Here is a 21,567-nt window from a genome sequence, read left to right as displayed (position 1 = left end):
AACAAAGGAGGCCTGTGCCTGAATTCCAAGGCAAAGCCCAGGAAATACTCATGCCATAGTGAAGCTTCCTGTGCCTTGCATGACGTGGCAGCAGTAGAGTGAACTTGGTTGCTTGGAATGTCCACGCACAGATGATTTGATATAGCTTCAGATTTGAGTATTTTGACCCCTCACGGGCAGCAAGGGAGAGCTCACAGTGAGAACAAGAAGGACAAAGACTCCATCTACCCGGACCATGCCCCTCTAGGTCACACAGGAACATCACTGCCTCAGAGACAGCACAGACAAAAGATGATGCAGGGCAACACACTCTTTAATCCCTAATATCATGGCATTCTGTAAACTCTACTTAGAACCCAGCAAAATCTCTGAATTCAATGATATTATTTCTTTCACTCAGTGGAATGCATGCTCAAATAGAAAATAAACTCAATCACAGAAAAAGTAAAGTCCTATTTCTTGTACAGTTAATTTCATAGGCAAAGATTCACAGCTGCTACCAGGGATGGATCCAGGTTTCGTGGAGCCTGAAGCTTAAGCAATTTCGGGAATTCTTTAAAAAAAGAAAAAAAGAATCCAAATCCAAATTATGCATATAAAATTAAGTACAGGGCCTTCAAAGGAGTTCCTGCACGTGAGAGGACCTGCGGCTTATGTCTCATAGGCTTTACGTTAAACCAATTCTGCCTACTACAGTAACCTCGTTCAAAGTGTTCCTTGTTATATTCAAACAATGGACAGTTCAAAACATCCCTTCTCATCTAGTGGTTAGTACCATGTAGTCACTTAATAAATCTTTGTTAATAATGAATGAATTCATTATTCTACCTCCTATCCAGAAAGCAGTGTCTGTGCAGTAAGAATGACAGTGCTACAAGTCTACATTAGCAAGTAGTCCAGGCTGCAATTTTACCCCTCAGCTCCTCAGCCTCAAAATATTCATTGCTATTTGGATTAGACGGAAGTTACAACCTATCAAACTATTCTTAGCCTTATCTGTTTGTTTTCTTTGAGCTTTTAACCTCACTTAACCTTTTCTCTCATTTAGAGTGCCTACTAAACATTTTCACCTGATCATAAAAACTGTGCCATTGTGTAGCTACCTAGATTGTGCTGGATAGAAATTCACATTCCACAATTATCAGAATGACTGGATTGGCAAACTCCTTAACCCCAGCCTGCTGTTTCCTGTGCACAGAAAAGAGTTGTCCAAGGAGGATCGAGGGATATCTCTGTCTAGAGCAGCAAGCTGGCCTGCCAGCAGCAAAGTCTCATGATAGCCAACACCTGCTTCGGTAGGAGCACTTTCCTTAGACTTTCAGAAATAGAAGACGAAGCCAAAATGAGACCCAACCAATGACACAATGAACCCCATTCTTCATTTGTGGGGAAGAAAACGTGACATAATTTGTGCAGACCTCTGTACATTAGAGTTTAGCCCAAATTTGATGAGAATTTTTCTTAAGGATCATCATCTGGTTTAAATTCTTGGTTTCATTATTTAATTTTATTATTCTCCAAAACCTCTTCTGAGCCCCTTGAGAAGGGGTCAGTCCTTAAAACTGGACTATCTTTATAAAAATGGTCAAAGTTCAAACTAACCTAAGCATTAGAAGAACAAAGTGTTTTGGGATTATGACAGTCTTGACAAAAAGATAGCTTCACAGCCTAATCTCAGCCTTACTTTATAAAGGATGCATTTAAGCCAAGAAGAAAATAATTCTTGATTTTCCTTTTCACTTTGTATGACAAAGAGGGAAGAGGAGGCTTACAGGCTTTTTCTAGAATAAGTGAAGAAACCAGACTCCTCTCCCTCACAAAAATATTTGTTCTATTTCCTTTCATCCTTTTGGTTGTTCAGAAGCCAGCACATCAAGATTAGGCATTAACACCCAAACTATGTGCCATCATACCCCAAAAGCCATAATAGAAAATATACTTCACACACCTGAGATCTGGCTGGCAACACTATAAAGAGACTTCATGACTAATAGTTATTGAAGGATTGCAAGAAACAAATATGAAGAGAGTCATCTAGAAAACAGGCACAATGTAAAAAAGTCACACATTTCACAGGAAAAATTTTGTAAGTATGAAGTATATAAAAGGGGAGATTTAGGGCTTTTAAATCATAAATCCTTCCCAGTAGGCAAAAACTATGCTTTTCAATACTCGCTAACACAGACCTGACATCCAAGGCCAAGTTAGATCCATTAGCATAATCTTTAGGCCATGAACATAAACCTAAGAGATAATAGCAAGAAAATAGACTCTGCCCAAAACATGTTCTTGAAACTCTGGTCTATGTTTCTACATCTATTACTTACACGACTAGAGCACATAAAAAGTCAGTCAAGTGCCATGTTGCTATAAATTATTAACAGCATAAATGAGTTACTTATATTATACTATAAACCTAGCCCTTTAGTATATTATTACAGCTTGCTCTCTACAGAAATGGTTTACGTATTTTAACCTGTGTCAAATCACTTGAGAAGTCAGTGTCACTTTTTCTATTAGAAGTGACAGAGATGGTGATCTTCACAAAACAGAAACAAAACCTATTTGCAACATGACAAAAGGCATATCCCAAGTTAACACCAAGGTTTCAAAATATGCTGATGCCCATTTTCAATAACTAAGAACTTTGGTAAACATGGTACTAAGTGTGTAAATGGGCAAATGAAGACTCAAACTTACTCTTCCATGTAAAAGTTCAGACATCACTCATCACATCTATTACTTACTCTGGAGCTTAATTACAATCTAGCTTGGTGAATGCAATTGGATTTATGTGGCTTCCACTGAAAATATTTCAAAAGAATTTGCAAAAAGAGGAATCCAAAACAACAAATCAAAATGCCTTCTCACAGTTTTCACTATTTTAATATGATTTTTCTCCAAACATCGGAATTTTGCAATATTGTGTCTTCCCCAAATTACTCTGCCATTAAGCCACATCCTTTACATGTCTTGTAGAGATTTATGTAGGTATCATTGATTGATATAGGACAAAAGTCATTTGCTGGTGGTCCATCAATTCAAAAGCAAATTCTATGACATAGACCAGGGGTCAGCAAAACTATGACCCACAGGACACATGTAGCTACTCCCATTAGTTTACATATTATGTACAGCTGCTTTGCCCTACAAACACTGAGTTGAGTTGTCATAAAGACAACACAGCCCACAAAGCTGAAAATATTTACTATCGTAGTCTTTATTGAAAAAGTTTGCTGAGTCCTCTGCTATGACTCACAGAAAATCAGAGCTAAAATGAGTCTTAGCATGTAGTTTAGTGGTTCACAAGTCTTGCTTGATACACACTAGAATCACTCGGAGTACTTTTAAAATGACAAACATCATACTCAGTCACCCTGCCGCCTACCAAGAGAACTGACTTCATTGATTTTAGTGGACCCTGAATAGTCTGTGTTTTTGTTTTGTTTTGTTTTGTTTGAGACAGAGTCTCACCCTGTCGCCAGGCTGGAGTGCAGTGGAGTTATCTTGGCTCACTGCAACCTCCATCTCCCGGGTTCAATGGATTCTTCTGCTTCAGCCTCTCCGATAGCTGGAAGGCATGTGTCTGGCTAATCTGTGTATTTTTAGTAGAGAAAGGGTTTTGCCATGTTGGCCAGCCTGGTCTTCAACTCCTGTTCTCAAGTGATCCACCTGCCCCAGCCTCCCAAAGTGCTGGAATTACAGGCATGAGCCACCACACCTGGCTACTCTGTGTTTTTATAAAGATTCTGCATGTGCTACTAGGATGAGAACTTGTGATCTAATTCACTCCTTCATTGCAAAAATGAGATTATCTAAACCCAGGAAGTAAAATGATAGGCACAAAGTCCAGTGAATTTTCTAAACCTTTCAACCTTTTTTGTTTGCTTGTTTTTAACATTCCAGCAATCTCTTAGGGTTCTTGTTAAACCTCTTCTACTAATTCAAGACTCTAGAACATCATAATGGCATTTCATTTGTTAGTTCTAGTTACACACTGGTTCAGAGTTCTTTGATCAGCTCTGATAATTGCAGCAGTGAATAACTTAATCAATGGACTCCAGCATTCAGGGATAGTAGCAGAAATGTGATTCCTGTCAGGATGTGGAATAATACCCGCCTACATGCTAATCAAGATTTGAAATTTTTCATAGGAAAAAGATCTAGAAGAGAGAGATTCTCAAAGCTGGAAGGAACCTTAGAAAACTTCTCACCAAAGGGTTTCATTTTACAAATGAGAAAAATAAGGCCCTCAAGGAATCTAGGACTTGCCCAAGGCCACACGTGGCAAGGCCAGAATGGAATGCAGGGCTCTTACCACAGATACTCTACAGGATGCAATGAGAAGAGATGAATGGAAGGAAGTCTTGAGACAGAGGTCATGAGAGGAAAATATACCACAAAGACTTGTGGAAATAGAAAAATAAAGATAGACATGATCAAGAAACCATTAAAAGGAGACCAAAAAAAATTTAAGAAATGACTCCTCCCCTCAGATTCTTACAGCAAAAACTACTTTCAGTACAAGAAAATTAGGCATCCGGAGTAATGCAGAAAAGCCAGGTACCCCTTTTCTCCACACATCAGGTTTCTTGTTGGTCATTGTACAATCAGTCACTTGATCTTTACTGGAACCCAAAACAAACACAGACAATAAAAGGACAAAGGAGAAACCGCGGGAGTTTCTGTTGACAGAAAACTCTTCTCAGATTGCATCAATCTTGGAAGAATTTTCTAGAGCCTCACTAACAGAAATCTATCCACAAGCCTTGCAGATTCATTGCCTTCCCTGCTCACCCTGGTGGCTTTCTTCTTCTTATGTTATCAGAAACACAAAGTTGAACAGGGTAGACAGCTAATGGAAACAGGGATGGTTTATCTGCTGCTTCTCTGGGAGAATTAAAGAAACAGAATAATATCCACATGCTCAGAATTAGGCAACAGGAGTAAGGCAGAAAAGCCAGGTTCCCCTTTTCTCTACACATCAGACTTCTTGTTGGCCATTGCACAGTCAGTCACTTGATCAACAAAACAAACAGTAAAAGACAAAAAGTAATCTTTTAGTTGTGCCCATTATGTGGTAGACAGTCTTGAAACAAACTGAATTGTCAATGCCTTCTTTCCAACAATGTGACTATGAGTGTGAGTAATTTATCAGTCGCTAGATGGCTCGGTATGGTTCAGTTTGAAGCATCCCCTTGTCACCCTTTCTAGATCTTATTTATTTAATCTTTATTCGTTCATACAGATAGAAATCTTAAGTGCTTATTTAAGTTACATAACGCTTAAGTAGCTAAGAATAGGAGAAAGAGAAGACTTACGTTACTAAAAATTGAAGGCATCTTATGAGTCCAAAGAAAATAAACCAGCACACAATTTTGTTTTGGAGGAAAAAATATAAGATAATTGCTTTAGCAATAACAACTATAAATTCATATAGTATCTGAGGTATGGAGTTTTAAAAAATCAACACTTTTCTTTTCACCCCGTCTATAGAATGGTATGAGAAATACAATTGAAATGAATAGAGATAGATAGCCACAATTTATGTTAAAATAAAGAGTGAATTATTAATAGAAATAAACACTTTTTGAGATATCAATTGAAATAAATGGAAATCCCCTAACATGGGGTGTTCCAACAGGAATTATTAAATTAGATTCTGATAATTTTACTATTTATTAAATTACAGGGGTGATTCACAAACCATTAAACTATATTATTCATAAAGTTACAATGTTCAGATGACTTTCTATCCAACCTGCCAAATAAGGCCAGACACATGAGTAAGTAGAATAGAAGCTTTGTCCTGTTTTAATAGTCTCCTGAGACCCTGGGTATATTTTAAGGAGATACAGAACAGAAACTCATGTCTTAAAATGTCAAGCCTACTGAAAGACATTCTGTAATTGTGTTTTATGAACATATGGTGGTGTCAAGATGAGAGTTGGATACACATTTAGAGAGCACGATAGAGGTCTAAACTAGAGATACGAATTTATGATTCATCAAGAGATGGTTTATTTTCTTTGTGTGTGTCTGTGTGATGGAGTCTCCTCTATCGCCCAGGCCGGAGTGCAGTGGCACGATCTCGGCTCACTGCAACCTCCATCTCCCAGGTTCAAGCAATTCTCATGCCTCAGACTCTCTAGTAGCTGGGTGCATGCCACCATGGCCAGGTAAGTTTTGTATTTTTAGGAGAAATGGGGTTTCACCATGTTGGCCAGGCTGGTTGCAAACTCTTGACCTCAAGTGATCCACCTGCCTCGGCCTTCCAAGATTCATCAAGAGATGGTTTCTGAAGCATGGGTTTAGAAAATAACAGCTAGAGAGTGTCAGTAGAACAGGGCTGAGAGAAGGGGCCAGGAAAAGGGACCAAGGAGGAGCCAGAGAGGTAGAAGGAAAATGAAGTGAGAGAAGTGTCACGGAAGCAAGAGAGAAAGTATCACAAGAAGAACTTGTCCATGGCATAAATACTGCTGGAGCTGTTAAGGGAGACAAGGAAATTGGCTCTGACAAGATGTTGATCCTGAGTTATGGTGCTGATGGAAATAAAATGAAGTAGGTTGTGGAAAGAATGGGTTGAGGAAAACAATGAAATGAAAGTGGATTGAGAAAAAAATGGAAGTAGGTTGAGGAAAAGATGGAAAGTTGTCCTTTCTCAGATATTTTGCTATATATAGGTCAAAGAAACGGGATAGTAGCTGGAGATCAAGGGAAAGTATTTTTATGCTAATGAGAAAGGTCCCACAAAGAGGGAGGTATTGCATATTACTTGCTCCTGAATATAGAAGCAAGAACACCGGCAGAAGGTGGTGCATGAGGAGAGGTGCAGTAGGCTGGTGCAACCAGTGGAGAGAAACGAGAAAATTCTTTCTGGTTGCATCAAAATTTTTTTTTAAGTTTTTTTAAAAAGATATAATAAAGTCACTGGCTGAAAGTGCAGGGGTTGGAATTATTGGAGCACCTGAGAAGGGAGAAGAAGGTGGGAAAAAGCTATCTTAGGGAATATAATAAGGAATTTAGTAGGAAAATCTAATAAAAATGGTTGTTGTACAGTTTTGTGTACCAATATTTGAGATATGTGATCATAGACACAATGCAACTCGAGGTTAAATGTTATCAAAGCATTACCTTTATTAGTTCAGAGCTACAGAAACCTAGGCACTTGGGCATAAGCACCAGGTGGAAGGTAAAAAAAAAAAGCCACACTGTCATTTTTATGACTTCAGAGTTATGTTGACATTTGACTTTGTGTTCTTGTCTAAACTAGGCCAGTTGGGTAAATAAACTATTCTTTCCAAGTATAAACATTTTTTCTGAAAAAGTAGAAGTATACATCAAACTAAACACCTTGTTTACTCCATTGTAAACTCAACGTTAAATTCAGTTAACAACTCAGTAAGTAAAATGACAACACTGAGTTTTTACTTCAGAAGTCACAAGGACCTTTGGGATTAACATCATACAAACGTAAAATTTGAGGGCACAGTCATATCTATTTCCTACTCTCAACATATGCCGAGGTGAAAACAAAAAAGTTACTGTATAAGTTTAGCAATGGCATGGGTAACAGCAGTATGATGGGAATCAATAACCAGATTAATGCCCATAAACATCCAGGAAAGCCTACTTGTGCTATTTGGCAGGGAAATAACTCACATACTAGCTTTGATATTCAAACAAAAGAATGTGATTTTTAAAATGTGATCAAGTGCAAATATTGATACTTTTCATAGACTGTATTATAACATAATAGGTCCTTGCAAAGATCCTTCAGTGCCGCAAGATGAAAGGCACAATATCAAAGCACAGGTCACAAAGCCAGGATGCACATGTGAAAAACCAGAGGAATGAAAATGCCTTACAGAAACTTTCATGGAGATTGAACATGCAGAGTAGAAATGCACCAAACAGAGGTTTTGACATCAATGTGTAGAGGCTACTATGTAAACCAAGAAAATTAATATAGCAAAGAGAAAGGAATTGTATACATCCATGGTAAAAAGATGTTTTTAGGTAAAGAAACATGTAAGTGCATGAGGAGCTTAAATATAAAGTCAAAGTTGTAGAAGGTTGGGCAAAGAATTAAATAGATGTAAGCACAATATTCATTTAATATTCTCCTGCTGTTTTCCAACAGAAACATTTCTATACATTTATGAGACCCAACTCCAAAAGCATACTGGAATGGAATTAAAGACAGAACTACAGAAGCTAAAGAGAGCTGATCGAACTAAAAAAAAAAGTTAGAGGTAAAGAAACCAACTTTAGTATAAATCATGTTCCGATTAAATTACAGCTCAATGTATTATGAAAATGCTTAAAGAAAAGAAGACACATGGACCAGAAGAGAGCATTAAAAGGGTTTTCTTTTCCCTGGAGACATTTTTTATAATGCTCTTTGTTCTGATAGGAGTTGATCATACAAATTTTATAGCTGAATAACTGTGTGTGGTTTGGGAACACGAACACTGTCTCAGAGAACAAGGAAAGACACTTAAGCAAAAAGCATAATTTTAAAAAGAGTATAATAATAGTGTTGCACAGTCATTCTTAACTTGGGTTTCTAAGCCATCTACAAAAGCAGTGCTGAATGAATAATTTTAAATACAGTAGCACAAAAATACTTTAAAAATTCAATGATGAAGCTATCCAGACATAGTCTGATTGAAAATTATGCATTTGGTTTTTTTAATAAAAATGGGTAAATGTGCATCATTTCCTTTAATTTCTCAGTCCTGCTGCAATGGGATTTGCGCCCCTGATATGGTATTAGCACACAAACATTACTACAATATTAATGGCTCTGCACTCTAGAAAATCAAAATGAGAGAAATAACACAACTAAAATGTGGTCTTTGTACACACTAATAAAGTATACAAATGTGTGGCAATATTTATCAAGCAGAAAGAGCGAAGGCAAAGATAAGCAGTTTAGGAATAAGAAAGGCACTATCACTAAACGATGTGAAAAAAAATTTAAATAATAGTGTAAAAATGTTATGCTGCTAAATTTGAGAGCTCAAGATAAGGAAGGAGTTCTTAATAAAGATATCAAAAGCATAAAACATAAAGGAAAAGACAATAAATTGAACTTTATTAAACTTAAAATCTTCTTTTTATCAAAAGACTCTATAAGCCAAGCCACTGACTGAGGGATTATGTTTGAAATGTATAGAGCTGACAATCTATAACTCATAAATTCCTACAAATTAATTAAGGAAGAAAAAACAATCTAGGTGACAAATGAGTCATCAACATGAATAAGAAATTAATGTAAGAGAACAGCAAAAGCCAATAATTATGTATCCAGATGCCCTACATTTTTAGCAATCACTTCACATCTATCAGACACCAAGTGTTGTTGAAGATATGTAGCTATGAGAACTCTTGCACTCTCTTGATGGGGATATATGTCAGTACAACAGACCTGAGGACAATTTGGCACCACTCAGTTAAGCATGGGTGAATTCTATGACCCAGTAGTACAACTCCCAGGTATTGGTCCTAGAAAATCCTGAACAAGGAAACAGATGAAAGAATGCTCACTGCAGTATTAGATCTTCATAGTCGCTATCTATGAGGAGGAAAGAAGAGATAAGGATTTAATGAAAGATACACAGTGACCCTCAATTTATCTGTAATGTTTTATTTCTTAAGCTCAATATAGGGTATATAGTTCTTCCTCATGCTATTACTCATACTCATACTTTTTTACTTGTCTGAGTCTTTTTCATTAAAGTTAAAAAGATGATAATGACTTACCAAGCTATCCACATCTATGCTGGAGTTTACAGCCCACTGCAATGTACTCATGATATTCATGGCTAAAGTCAGGATAATACCAACTGTTCCTTCTCCTTCTCCTATAGATGCACAAAAGACATAAATGAACCTCATGTTATTAACTTTACATTTCAATTTATGCTGATTTTAACAATTTTTAAGTCTCAGTTCATCACAGCATTTACTAATAGAATAATGTTCTGCATACAGTAAGTATTCAACCAGGATTTTAAATCAAAGAGTGATAGAATATTAGGAAAGTGTTGCCCTTTTTAAAAAATGTTACTGATGTTGGAGGTGCTGTTGGTATTGGGTAGGTACCATATTTGTCTCTTCTACTATTATTCTCTAAGTAATAACAGAACAAATAATAGAATGGGCAATGGGAAAAGATCCTGTATCCAGATGAGCTCCTCTACAAAGAAACCAAAAGCAGGGGAATAGTGTGTCCAAACAGCATCTGCATGCTTAGATGTTTAGATGTGCTCTGTGCCTTTGCAAGGAGGACATTTGTTAATTGCATATTGTTGGGAAGTAAATGGACTTAGAACTTCACCCGACAGTCAGAAAACTAACAGGTCTGCCATTTGGAAAGAGAAAATAATACCCTCTATGTAAAAAAAAAAAAAAAATTAGTGCACCTGGGAAGAATGATACTTAAGTGTTTAATTACAATAAATGTTTTTTTAAGGGCTAAAAAGGACTGCTAATTAAAACTCATAAGTATTCAGTATTATGGCCATAAAAATTCTCTAAGAGGAATGTTCTTAAATTATTGTAAAGTTAAACTATCAAGTCCCAATCAAGACATCTTACACCTGTAATGCATGATAAAATTGTCAAAAGGTTCTACAGTTGGGAGAAATAATTTCTCTTATTATTAATTGAAATTTTTGTTTCTGCAATTCCTCTAACAGAAGGCATAATATACAGAGCATATATCTGTAGGTAATACTAAATTATTTTCATATAGGTTAGATTTATCTAGACCCCAATATATTGTTTGTTCTGAAGGTTAAGATGAGAAGATAAAATTTTAATAATAATAAGTCAGATAACATTCATTTAGTATTTACCATGGACCAGGCACTATACTAAGTGTTTTGGACAAATCATCCCATTTACTATTCACCCACACCTATGGAATAGGTAATATTATTGTGTCTATTTACACTTGAGGAAAATGAGGGGCTTAGAGAGCTAATTAACGTTTACAAGTTAACACAGCTGAAGACCAGTCGAGCCAGGGATAATAATAGCTGGGTGACCAACATCCACTCTGGCTGACCATCTGATTTGATGGGTAAGTTCTGTACTCTAATGATTGTTAAATGTTTTGATTATTGCCCCTAATAAATCAAGACTCAATCACACTCAACCATGGTATAGCATGTGTTATATTGGTTTGAATTAATGTTAACAAATCTTCATTTATGTAATTCAGCCTTCTTTGATCCCATTTTCAAATAACTTAAAAGAATTTTTTAAAGTTGCCTAAAATTGCAGTACTGATGAGGATTAGTACATTTGCCTGCCCATTATATTCCTTTCATAGAGTCATTTCCCACTGCCCTAGCTGAGAGAACAACAAAGGTGGCGAACCCACTATCCTCATAGCAGCGGAGTAGACTGCAGGTGGACCCCTGAGCCAAAAGGAACCTGTTTTCTGTTCTCTCCAGGACTTTGCAATTGTACAGAGGAGCTCTCCTGTTAATTCAGGAGGCCAGAATGGAGACACTACATAAAGTCAATGTGGCATAGCCCTGGTACACCAGGAAAACCAGTTGATTCAGGAGGCCAGAATGGAGACACTACATAAAGTCAATGTGGTATAGTTCTGGTACACCAGGAAAGCCAGTTAATTCAGGAGGCCAGAACAGAGACACTACATAAAGTCAGTGTGGCATAGCCCTGGTACACCAGGAAAACCAGTCTTCAGAGAGAGAAAGGAATGAAGCAGTCACAGAAAGGAATGGACCCAGGACAGATATAGACTCAAGAAGAAGAAGAGTTGCAGCTGACTCTCTTGTGCCTGTTCCAGCTTCTTTAAGAGTCAAATGGCACCACCTTCTCGTTGTTCCTTGAGGCCTTCCTGTAACTCCAACAAATGCATGCTTCTGGTTTGAGCAGAATTCTGTTCCTACAAACAAATGGTCCCCCAGATTTGGCATTGATTTGGCATTTACTCTGCCAATATTCACTGTCACATACAACAACTTACTTCAATACTTATCATAAATACTCAGAAATTCAAATTCTTAAATTAGAGAAAACAAATTTACCTACATACATTTTTATTTTACTTATTATGAAATACTTTGTTTTTCACTAAAGATCCTAAAATCAATCCAGAACATTTGTGTTTTAAAAACATGGCACTTTCTTTCTTTTTTTCTTTTGAAAAACATGACGCTTCCTTTCTTTTCTGTGACAGTTTTACTTTGTGCAAAATTTGCAATTAGATAACAAATTTTACCTAGTAGAGATTTAAAAAACAAAACTTACCGACAGGGGGAACTGTGTATGTGTATATGTGTGTGTGTGTGTGTGTGTGTGTGTGTGAATGCAGATGCTTCATTTCCCTTCTTTAGGGATCTATTAATTTTGAAGCTAGCACTCTTCATCAATATGAGTATGAAGAGGTGACATTTTTTCCCCTTCAATCACAGAATTGCTATCTGACAATCTGCGTGCCTTGGTTTTTAAAACTGTGAAAACAGGGATAATACCATATATATCCAACTTCAAGCAAATTATTTGTTCAACAATAAAACAATGGAAATTCAAAGAAATCATTTGTTCAATGATAAACCAACAAATTTGTTAATTATTAAACTCCAAAAAAACTCTAAAGATACCAAAAATTGATAACCTATAGAACGCAGCATTTTATTCATTGACAAAGTTTTTACTAAATGCTTAGCTAAAATTAATCAGTTCATAGTACCTGTTGTTAAAATGGAAATGAAGGTAACAGCAATGAAGAAGATGACAAAAATCATTTCTATTCTCATTTGGAACCAGCGCAGTGTTGATAGGTACAAGAACCAGTTGGCAGTATGTAAATTCAGAGCTTTGTGGAACAGAGTTTCAAAGTAAGGCTGCCGTCCGAAGGCACGAAGTGTCCATAGTCCTTTTAAGCTCGTAACAAGATGAGTGAAAATTGGACTCCTGCCTGTGAAATATTTCCATAGAAAACATTGCAAATAACATAAACACAGAATGCAACTTCATAACACCATGTACCTGAAAAAGACTAAATTAGAGTAATCATATCGCAAATGTCATTGGTTAAAAAGATTTTTTCACACTGGTGCCATTCTTTGAATAGATGTGATTTGTTATTTTATTAATGAGCTACCCTCCTTTTTTACTTGGCTACTAGAGATGGGAACTTAAAAAATCACCATCAATAATTATTCCTTTTTCTTGGCTACCACTGGGAATTTTCTGGAATAATTAATTCTAAATTAATTATCACTGAAAAAAATGTTAAGACAATTTTTTCAAGTATCTACATTAAGGAAGTTTATGTGACTTGATTTAGCTAATAACCTACAAATCAGAAATACACTGAAAAATTATTGCCTGAAAATGCACCAACACTAAGGCTGTCACTGCAAAATGTGATTCCCTAACAGCTCAAGTAGAGTTTGGGGGAACATGAAATGGCAGCTCCAATACATGAAGGAAGGGTGTCCGAAGACAAAAAGTCAAAGGGACAAATTTGGTCAAGTATCATTTGGGAACCCAGAGAAACCTTTAGTAATAGCAGTACTATCATTTTTTAATTTAATTGATATAAGTTTATTATAAATGAATGTCCTGTACACCAACTGTGGTAAGATTCTATATACCCATTTTAAAACTAAAATGAAGTCACACGGCCGTTAATTAAGAAAAACAATCCCTGTGTACTTTGTAATACAGTTTCCTTTTATAGACACATACATGTAGAAAAAAATTATTGTTATATGATGTGAAAGTTTAAAAACAGAATTTTTTTTGAAAAGTAGATTAACAATAAAGAATCTCAAATAGCTCTTGTAGCTTTTTTCCAAGATGAGTATCACACATTCACTGTCATACCTTCAGATTCCAGTTGTTTGAGTTGCTGTGAGGTTTGGAGAAAATATGCTCTCAACATAATAAAAGCCACTATCACTGGCACTGTTGCAACAAAGATGTAGGGTTGTAAAACCGCGACAACTGCTATAGCTCCAATCACAATTAATAACAACTGTAAGATCGAAGAAAACATGTTTGTGAGTAAACGTTTTCACATTGCAAAGTGGACAAAGTGTGTCAGTGATTTATTTCTAAATACTCTCCCCATTCTATTCCTAGTCGGAAAGTAACCATTTGCAAGTACATTTTTCATAGGCTCTATGAAAATTTTAAAAATTGTTCATGTCACTGATAATATTTTTGAAGTTTTGAAAACATGGTGTTCTTTGATCTTGGGATATTTTCATTTCCCAGGCACTTTAAAGTATTGTATGATAAATACATTTTAAGTGAATATTAATTTAAAATAAACTTTTTAAATAATTTTAGTATGAAAGTAAATCTTAGGATTTATTTTGGTTAGATAGTTTTTGAAAGTTGGGCGTTCATCTTGGAGTCTTTTGATTCAGAAAGTTCTACTTGAAATATAAGCTTGTCATTTAGGCAAGCTATCTAACCTTTTGGAGCATATTTTCTCATGCTTAACATTGAAATAAATCATACTTAATAAATTCCATATTTCTACATTACACCAAATACATACATTTTTAAAAGGTACAAAGTCTGCCAACACTTACTTCACAAAAACCCATTTGAATAAAGTATAAATAAAGTAACTGTCAGCAGAAAGGAAAAAAAATAAACACTTTATAACATCCGTATGCTATTCAGTGAGGCAGTTCTCTACCAGTTTCCATAAGTGACACATGCATTTTCAACTGATATAACTTTAGAACTGAAAGGGACCATTATTAGGTTTATATTCCCCATTTTACAAGTGACAAACCTGAGACCCTTCAAGATAAGTGTCTGCTCAGGGTAAAATAGTGGGAATCTGCAGAAAATAACCCCGATTTTCAATTTTCACTATACAGTGCTCCAATCCAGAAAGCAAATTTGTCAGAACATTGTCAAAGGTTAGAAAATAGAATGAAGATTATATGAGATATCAAAATACTCAAACTCAAAGAAGCAAAGAACAGAACCATGGGCAACAGGACAGGGGATAGAGGGAAATGGGGAGTCACTAATCAACAGGTATAAAATTTCAGTAGTGCAAAATGAGTAAGTTCCAGAGATCTGCCGTGCAACATTTTGCCCATGGTGAACAATATTGTATTTTACACATAAAAATCTGTTAAGAGGGTAAACCTCATGTTAAGTGGACTTGCCACAATAAAATTAAAAATTTTAAAAGAGAAAAGTAATAGAAAATAGAGTGAACAGAAATATTTTTTTAAAAAGAAAACTTATAGGTATGCTTTATTTTGTGCAACAGATCTGCTTCTGAAATGTCATGAATAGAATTAAATTTCATTTGTTTGAAATTAAGTATAACCAGAGGTATAACACAATTAAGTATAATCAGAGGAGTTCACAATTTAAAGGACCCCTGTGATTAATCATTTAACAAAATCAAAATTAACCAAATTTGTACTGTATTTGGATTGTCGTATATTATGCTCTCTTAATACGAGACTCTCTTACAAATAAAATAGGTAAATTAATATAAAAGACCTCTGCTTAATCATTTGTGAAACAACAACAAATGAATCTTGGCATTAAAAGTTAAACCGGGCCAGGTGCAGTGGCTAACACCTATAATTCCAGCACTTTACGAGGCTGAGGCAGGTGGATCACTTGAGGTCAGGAGTTGAAGACCAGCCTGGCCAATGTGGTGAAATAATACAAAAATTAGCCAGGCATGGTGGTGGGCACCTGTAATCCCAGCTACTCTGGAGGCTGACACAAGAGAATTGCTTGAACCCAGGAGGCAGAGGTTGCATTGAGCCAAGATTGCACCACTGCACTCCAGCCTGGGCGACAGAGTGAGACTCCGTCTCAATTTAAAAACAAACAAACAAAAAACAAACACATTGAGTAGAAATGATTCAAATTGGCATAAAAGAAAAAATTTGAGAGCCATCACGTATGTCAAAAATGTTAATTTATAAAATGAATATTTAAAAATTAACTCTTAAGAGGAGTTCTGAAGTGAGCCTCAAATAATTATCAAGAGGCACCATTGGCAAATACTTTCAAAATCAAGTCAAGAGGTTCACATTCCAATTTTTATCTGATGTAATAATATTATATTTGGGACAAGTTATTTACACTCTTAACATGAAAAACAAATGTCAGCATTCAGTGACACAGGACATGTTTCTTTGAATGCATGAATTCAAAGCATGGATTTAAATATTCCATCAGCTGCTTCTAAGTTATATCTTTAAACAGAACAACTGAAGGATATCCAAAATGCCAAAGTTCACTTGGAACAGTAAATATACTTGTGTCAATCATTTCAGATGAGGCTAACTGATAGTCTGATTTTTCTGCACCTGCCAATGTTGGTTATATATACACACTTACGTGATAATACTTCTTTTGTTTTATATGTTCAATCAAATACAGTATTATTATTTTGCAGGGGTGGGGAAAGAGCAAGAGGGGACAATGACTCATCCCAACATGGGCAGCATCCTATTCCAACTGTTTCTCCAGGGAGATCACTGAGACTGTGGCATTTGCTCTCTGGAGCTTGACCTAAACCAGTCAGGAAGCTCAGGAAGCTGTGCTCAAACCTGGTCCAACAACCACAGCTTACAACACTCCTTAAATCCTGTCACTTACGGAGACCTGATGTCTCAAGGTCACTTTCACCTCCTCCACTGCCCTTTTCTTCTCCACTCTCACCACCAGTCAGTCACCCCAACCCAAAGAGTCAGCCTTTGAGCCAGGCTTCCCTGGAGGCCTATTCACATCTCACTCAGGGACAGCCCTCATAAAACCCTAGATTTTTCTTTCCCCTTTCTTTTGTTCAAAAACTTATCTTTGCTTCTCTCCCTTCCTTACTGTGGGGGAATGGGCTAGCTACTCTGTGCCAAAATGTTCACAGTGAGGCTAGTTTCAAGTGTAACCCACCCAGGGAATCCATCTTCATTCTAATACAGGCCTTTTGCGGGGAGGTTGGCTTCCATAAAATAGTGATGCCAATGCCAAAATGTCACACTTTGTGGCCAGTGATCTGGGGAAAGATGGCCCTTTGTGCCTCTCAAATCACTCCCAAGTAGACAGCTATTACATCTAAATGTGGGATTGCCTCAGGTCTGGGCCAGATAAACAGTTCTGACTTGTTATTGAATTTACTAAACTTACGTCTATTTTGAAGGCTTTGGATAATCACAAAATTAATTCAATAGACAGGACTTCAACTCTCAATCAAATAAAAATTGAAAACGAAATTGCATTTGCTTTTGTTATTATTTAAAAAACAACATGGCAAATAGACATACTTAACAGTACTTATTTTTACACACCTGGATGAAGTCAAATATGGTAAGAGGCAGAAGATCATCCAAAATTGCTATATCTTTGGAGAATCTATTAAGAATCCCACCTATAATATACAAGATGACAAATTCCTCAAAAGATATATCAATATATTCAATACTAAATTTGGATCACAGTAGACTCATTCAGAACCCAAATAAGAATTAGCATGTAATCAGATAAATAAAGACTTAGAAAATTTTGTTTCTTTCCAAACATTCTAAATAATTATGTGTTCAAGTTATTGTCTTGTACTTTTAAACGTTTTAAAAAGTTTCAGATTCCTGTAAGATTCAAGTAACAACCAATGTCTTTGAAATAGATTTTACTATAAATTATGTTATGAATAGGTGGGTATTCATCCTGCTATTACAATCTTATTTTTGCAACCTTGCATTTAATGACAACTTACTGGATATGCTGTCACCATCTCTTCCATTTGTATTCCATAACATAGGGGTCTCCTTTTCCTCTGACTTCCATACCTTTTTGACATACCTCTACCGAAATCCTGGCTGCTCTCTCCCTGCCTGCCCCACTGTCTGGTCCTCCCTTGTCATACTCTCTTTCTACCCTCTTCGTGGACAATCTACATTTCAACCTGTCATCTGAATCATGGATTCACATTTGTAAGGTTGATAACTTGTTGCTTCAATTTAAAAAGGTTATATACAAGTGTCTACTATGTACCAGGCACAATACTAGGCACTGAAATAACTGAGGTGAATAAGCCATGCTCCTTGTCCTTGAGAAATTCATTGTCTAGACAGGAATTAAACAAACAATTTGATAAAATGTAACATAATACTCTACCAATAAAGTGATATTGAATCTTATCGTTTACCCCCCATAAACTGCAGGATAAAGTCCAAAATTCCTAGTTTAATATTTAATGCCTTGCATAATTTGGCCTCAACCCACCTACTTAGTACAAGCTTCCTCTGCTCAAATATCCTGTTTCAGCCAAACTGGTCTATTCTTTAAACACACTCTACACTTTCCTACCTCCCTGCTTTCCCCATGTGGTTCCCTCCACCTGAAACCCCTTTCCCCTCAGCTCTCATTGTCAAAATCTGTTTCCTCCCTTGCTCAACTCAAATGCCCCTGCTGCAAGAAAACATCAGTGTTTTCTCCAGCTGGGATTAATCTCTTCCTCCTCTGGATATACTTAATACATCTTGTTTGCACCTCTGTTATAATGACTATATGCATGTCTTATATCACAGGAACTTATAAACATATCTTAACTCTTTTTCTAGGTTATAAATTGCTAGAGGTCAATGGGATCATGCCACACTTATTTTGTATCACCCATAGCCCCAAGAAAAAAGGCCTTATATGTAGGAATTATTTAATACATATTTATTAATACATTCTTTAGCATATTTAATTAAATATAGTTGTATCTTTTCATGATAATCAAAAATTGAAAAAATAGCCATTGGTATTTATAAACAGTGTTTAGAAAATCAAATTTGCTTTGGTGGAAAGAAAAAACCATCCTGGTGCTTATTATATTTCAAATGGTTTGGAACCAACTATGAACAGCATTAAAGGGAAATAGGAGCTTGGAAAAGAAGAGGTGGAATGGCCAGTGCACCCTCTGTGGGAACAACACCCCATAGAAGGGAACCACGGGGAACTTATATTGATTTCCCACTGGCTATGTAGTAGGCAAGTAAATTGCCTTGTTTCATTCTCACAAAGATCCTCTGAAATATTCTTTTCCCCACTTAACAGGTGAGGAGGCCAAGGCTTGGGAGAGTTACTTGCCCATGATCACTGCTCTTATAGCGCCAGCTCAGAGCTCAGGCAATGCTCATGTTCTTTCCACTGTGCCACATGGCTCATGTCTGACTCTTCTAGAAATGTGCGGGAAATCCCCTGCCTTCTCTGGGTCTCAGATTTCCATAAAAAATAAAATCAATGGATCAATTAATTGGACATCTTGAGTCTAAAATTGTTAGCTCCAAAACAGAGGATGGTGATGAGTATATCCAAATGAGGCAAGATTTCAGCAACACACATGGGCTTCAGAATAAATATCAAGATCTTCCTACATACTATAACACCGAAATTTTGTCATCCAGAAAATATGATGGGTTTTTCTTATCTTGAGTTTTTTAGATTTCTGAAAATTTTAGTCTTGGAATTTATTCCTTGCTTTATATCAAATGTTTCTGTGTCAATTCCTCCTCTCACCTGTGACCTCCTCCAGGGCAAGAACTGTGACTTACTCATCTTTTCATATCACAGAGTAAATGCCTCAACAGAGAAAGTGCTCACAGGTTGCTGTGAAAAAACTTGGGGGAATCCTTATTAACCTCAGTCTTTCAGTGCAAATTTGTCTAATGAGGAATCAACAGAATTGATTTCTTCCAAAGTATCTTATTAGTTTTTAAAATTTTTAGTATCTTTATTCTACTACTCTGACTTTCTATTACTTCAAATATGATAATACAAAAATAGTTTTAAAATACATTTGGGATCCCCCCTACCATATAACTGAGCAGTTACATGAAATTAGATTATTCTACCCCATCAAAAGACTTAATCAATACAAAAAAAACATATTTTCTTTGATCACTTTAAATTTCCTGCCCTTTTGAACAATATTATATATTGGCAACAAGATGCCCAGAAGAGAGCTAGACCAAGTATTTGAAAAGAGAGGTATGACTGACCCATAAGGGCCTTCTTGTGCTGCTACAGTCCCACCAACATCACATTCTTACAAACCTAGCTACTCTAATTATCTAACACAGAAATATTAGGAGCAACAACATATGATAACCTATAATATCTGAGAAATGTGTATGCCAGTCAAAAGGAGGTTCAACAAAGGGCAGATGCCTCTGTGCAAAAGCCAGCACTGCCATTAGAAAACCAACGAAACCACAGGCCCTATTGATGGTGGATCAGCAGTTTCATTTCTTAGACCTAATAAAGTACCTGCTTTCAACGTGTTGAGGGTTGACATAGGTGCTTGAAGAACAGAATGTAACATTTTGTGGTGTAAAATTTTCGACACTGTGATTAGAGTATGCACCAGTGGTAGACCTCTGAAGAATCCCATAGCAAGCAAAGTGTCGGCTACTCCCACGTAAATGTAAAACACATAATACGAACTGGTTCTGGTGATAATCACTGCATAGCTGTTATTTCTACTATAAGTACTATTCCCTTTGTCTTGAGGAGGAGTGCTGTAAAGCAAAAGGGAAATTGTTATTTGGCAGCCAAACTTACTTATTGAATTTCCAATACATGTAAATGGAACTAAATTTGAGTCTAAAGAAATACAATATATTGCATTAGAAGAGTGTACACCCTTAATCTCAAAATCTTACTATTATTGCAAGAAAATAGATATGTTTTCTCATTATTGATAGAGATTGAGTTGTTCTTTATTAAATTAAAACATTTGAAGAAAACTGTAAAAGTGTAATGTTATTTCAAATATTTTTATTGTGTTTCACAGAAACTGAACAGAACTATATTCTTTAGAAACTGCAGGAACTGTACATGCTCACAATTTATTCATTTTATTTTATTTTATTTTATTTTAGATATAGGATCTTGCTCTATTGTCCAGGCTGGAGTGCAGTGGCTATTCACAATGATAGAACACTATAGCCCTGAGCTCCTGGGCTCAAGTGATCCTCTTGCGTCAGTCTGTGGAGGAGCTAGGACTACAGGTATGTGTTACCTTACCCAACTAATGGTCATCCTTTAAACAAAAAGCCTTATTTTTCCACTACCATAATGCTTGGGAGAAATGAAACAAAGTAGATTACAATACACACAAACAGTGGATTACAATATTTAATCAACAGAAATAAAACACAATCTACACAATAGGACATGGAATACTCACTTTCCAAGGAACCACAGCACAACCAAAGAAGCAGCCACCTGGAATGGAACAAGAAAACAGTTGATTTTTTTCTAACATCTTCACCTATTCCTCCCATGCCCACATCTAAATTCACATCACACCATTTGATGTGTGTACCAATATCAATGTACACACAATTTCATCTTCCTTTGCTTTGTGTTCCCGGGTCCAGTAGCTGTAATAGTTGTTCTAAGTACTATTATTTGGATGAGAACACATTAAGTTAATGGAATTCAAATTTCACTAAAGTAAATTCTTTGCCATTTATCTCCTTTATTCAATAGAAACTATTGAACCTCACAAGAAAGCCAAGATCACAGCTG

At 36.2% G+C, this 21,567-nt stretch overlaps 1 protein-coding gene across 1 annotated transcript in view; it reads right to left on the bottom strand.

Moving 5' to 3' along the window:
• Positions 1 to 21,567, bottom strand: part of CFTR (CF transmembrane conductance regulator) — a 188,297-nt gene that overhangs the window by 45,533 nt on the left and 121,197 nt on the right. Inside the window, exons 16-21 of the mRNA XM_073009299.1 lie at positions 21,224 to 21,261; positions 20,302 to 20,552; positions 17,337 to 17,416; positions 13,879 to 14,029; positions 12,737 to 12,964; positions 9,769 to 9,869 (exon numbers count right to left, since the gene is read on the bottom strand). Of these exons, the coding sequence (XP_072865400.1) occupies positions 9,769 to 9,869; positions 12,737 to 12,964; positions 13,879 to 14,029; positions 17,337 to 17,416; positions 20,302 to 20,552; positions 21,224 to 21,261 (849 nt within the window). The remainder of the gene's footprint in view (positions 1 to 9,768; positions 9,870 to 12,736; positions 12,965 to 13,878; positions 14,030 to 17,336; positions 17,417 to 20,301; positions 20,553 to 21,223; positions 21,262 to 21,567) is intronic.

This window comes from Chlorocebus sabaeus, chromosome 21 (assembly GCF_047675955.1).
Source record: "Chlorocebus sabaeus isolate Y175 chromosome 21, mChlSab1.0.hap1, whole genome shotgun sequence".
NCBI classification, from domain to species: Eukaryota; Metazoa; Chordata; class Mammalia; order Primates; family Cercopithecidae; genus Chlorocebus; species Chlorocebus sabaeus.
This window is presented reverse-complemented; position numbering and strand designations above follow the sequence as displayed.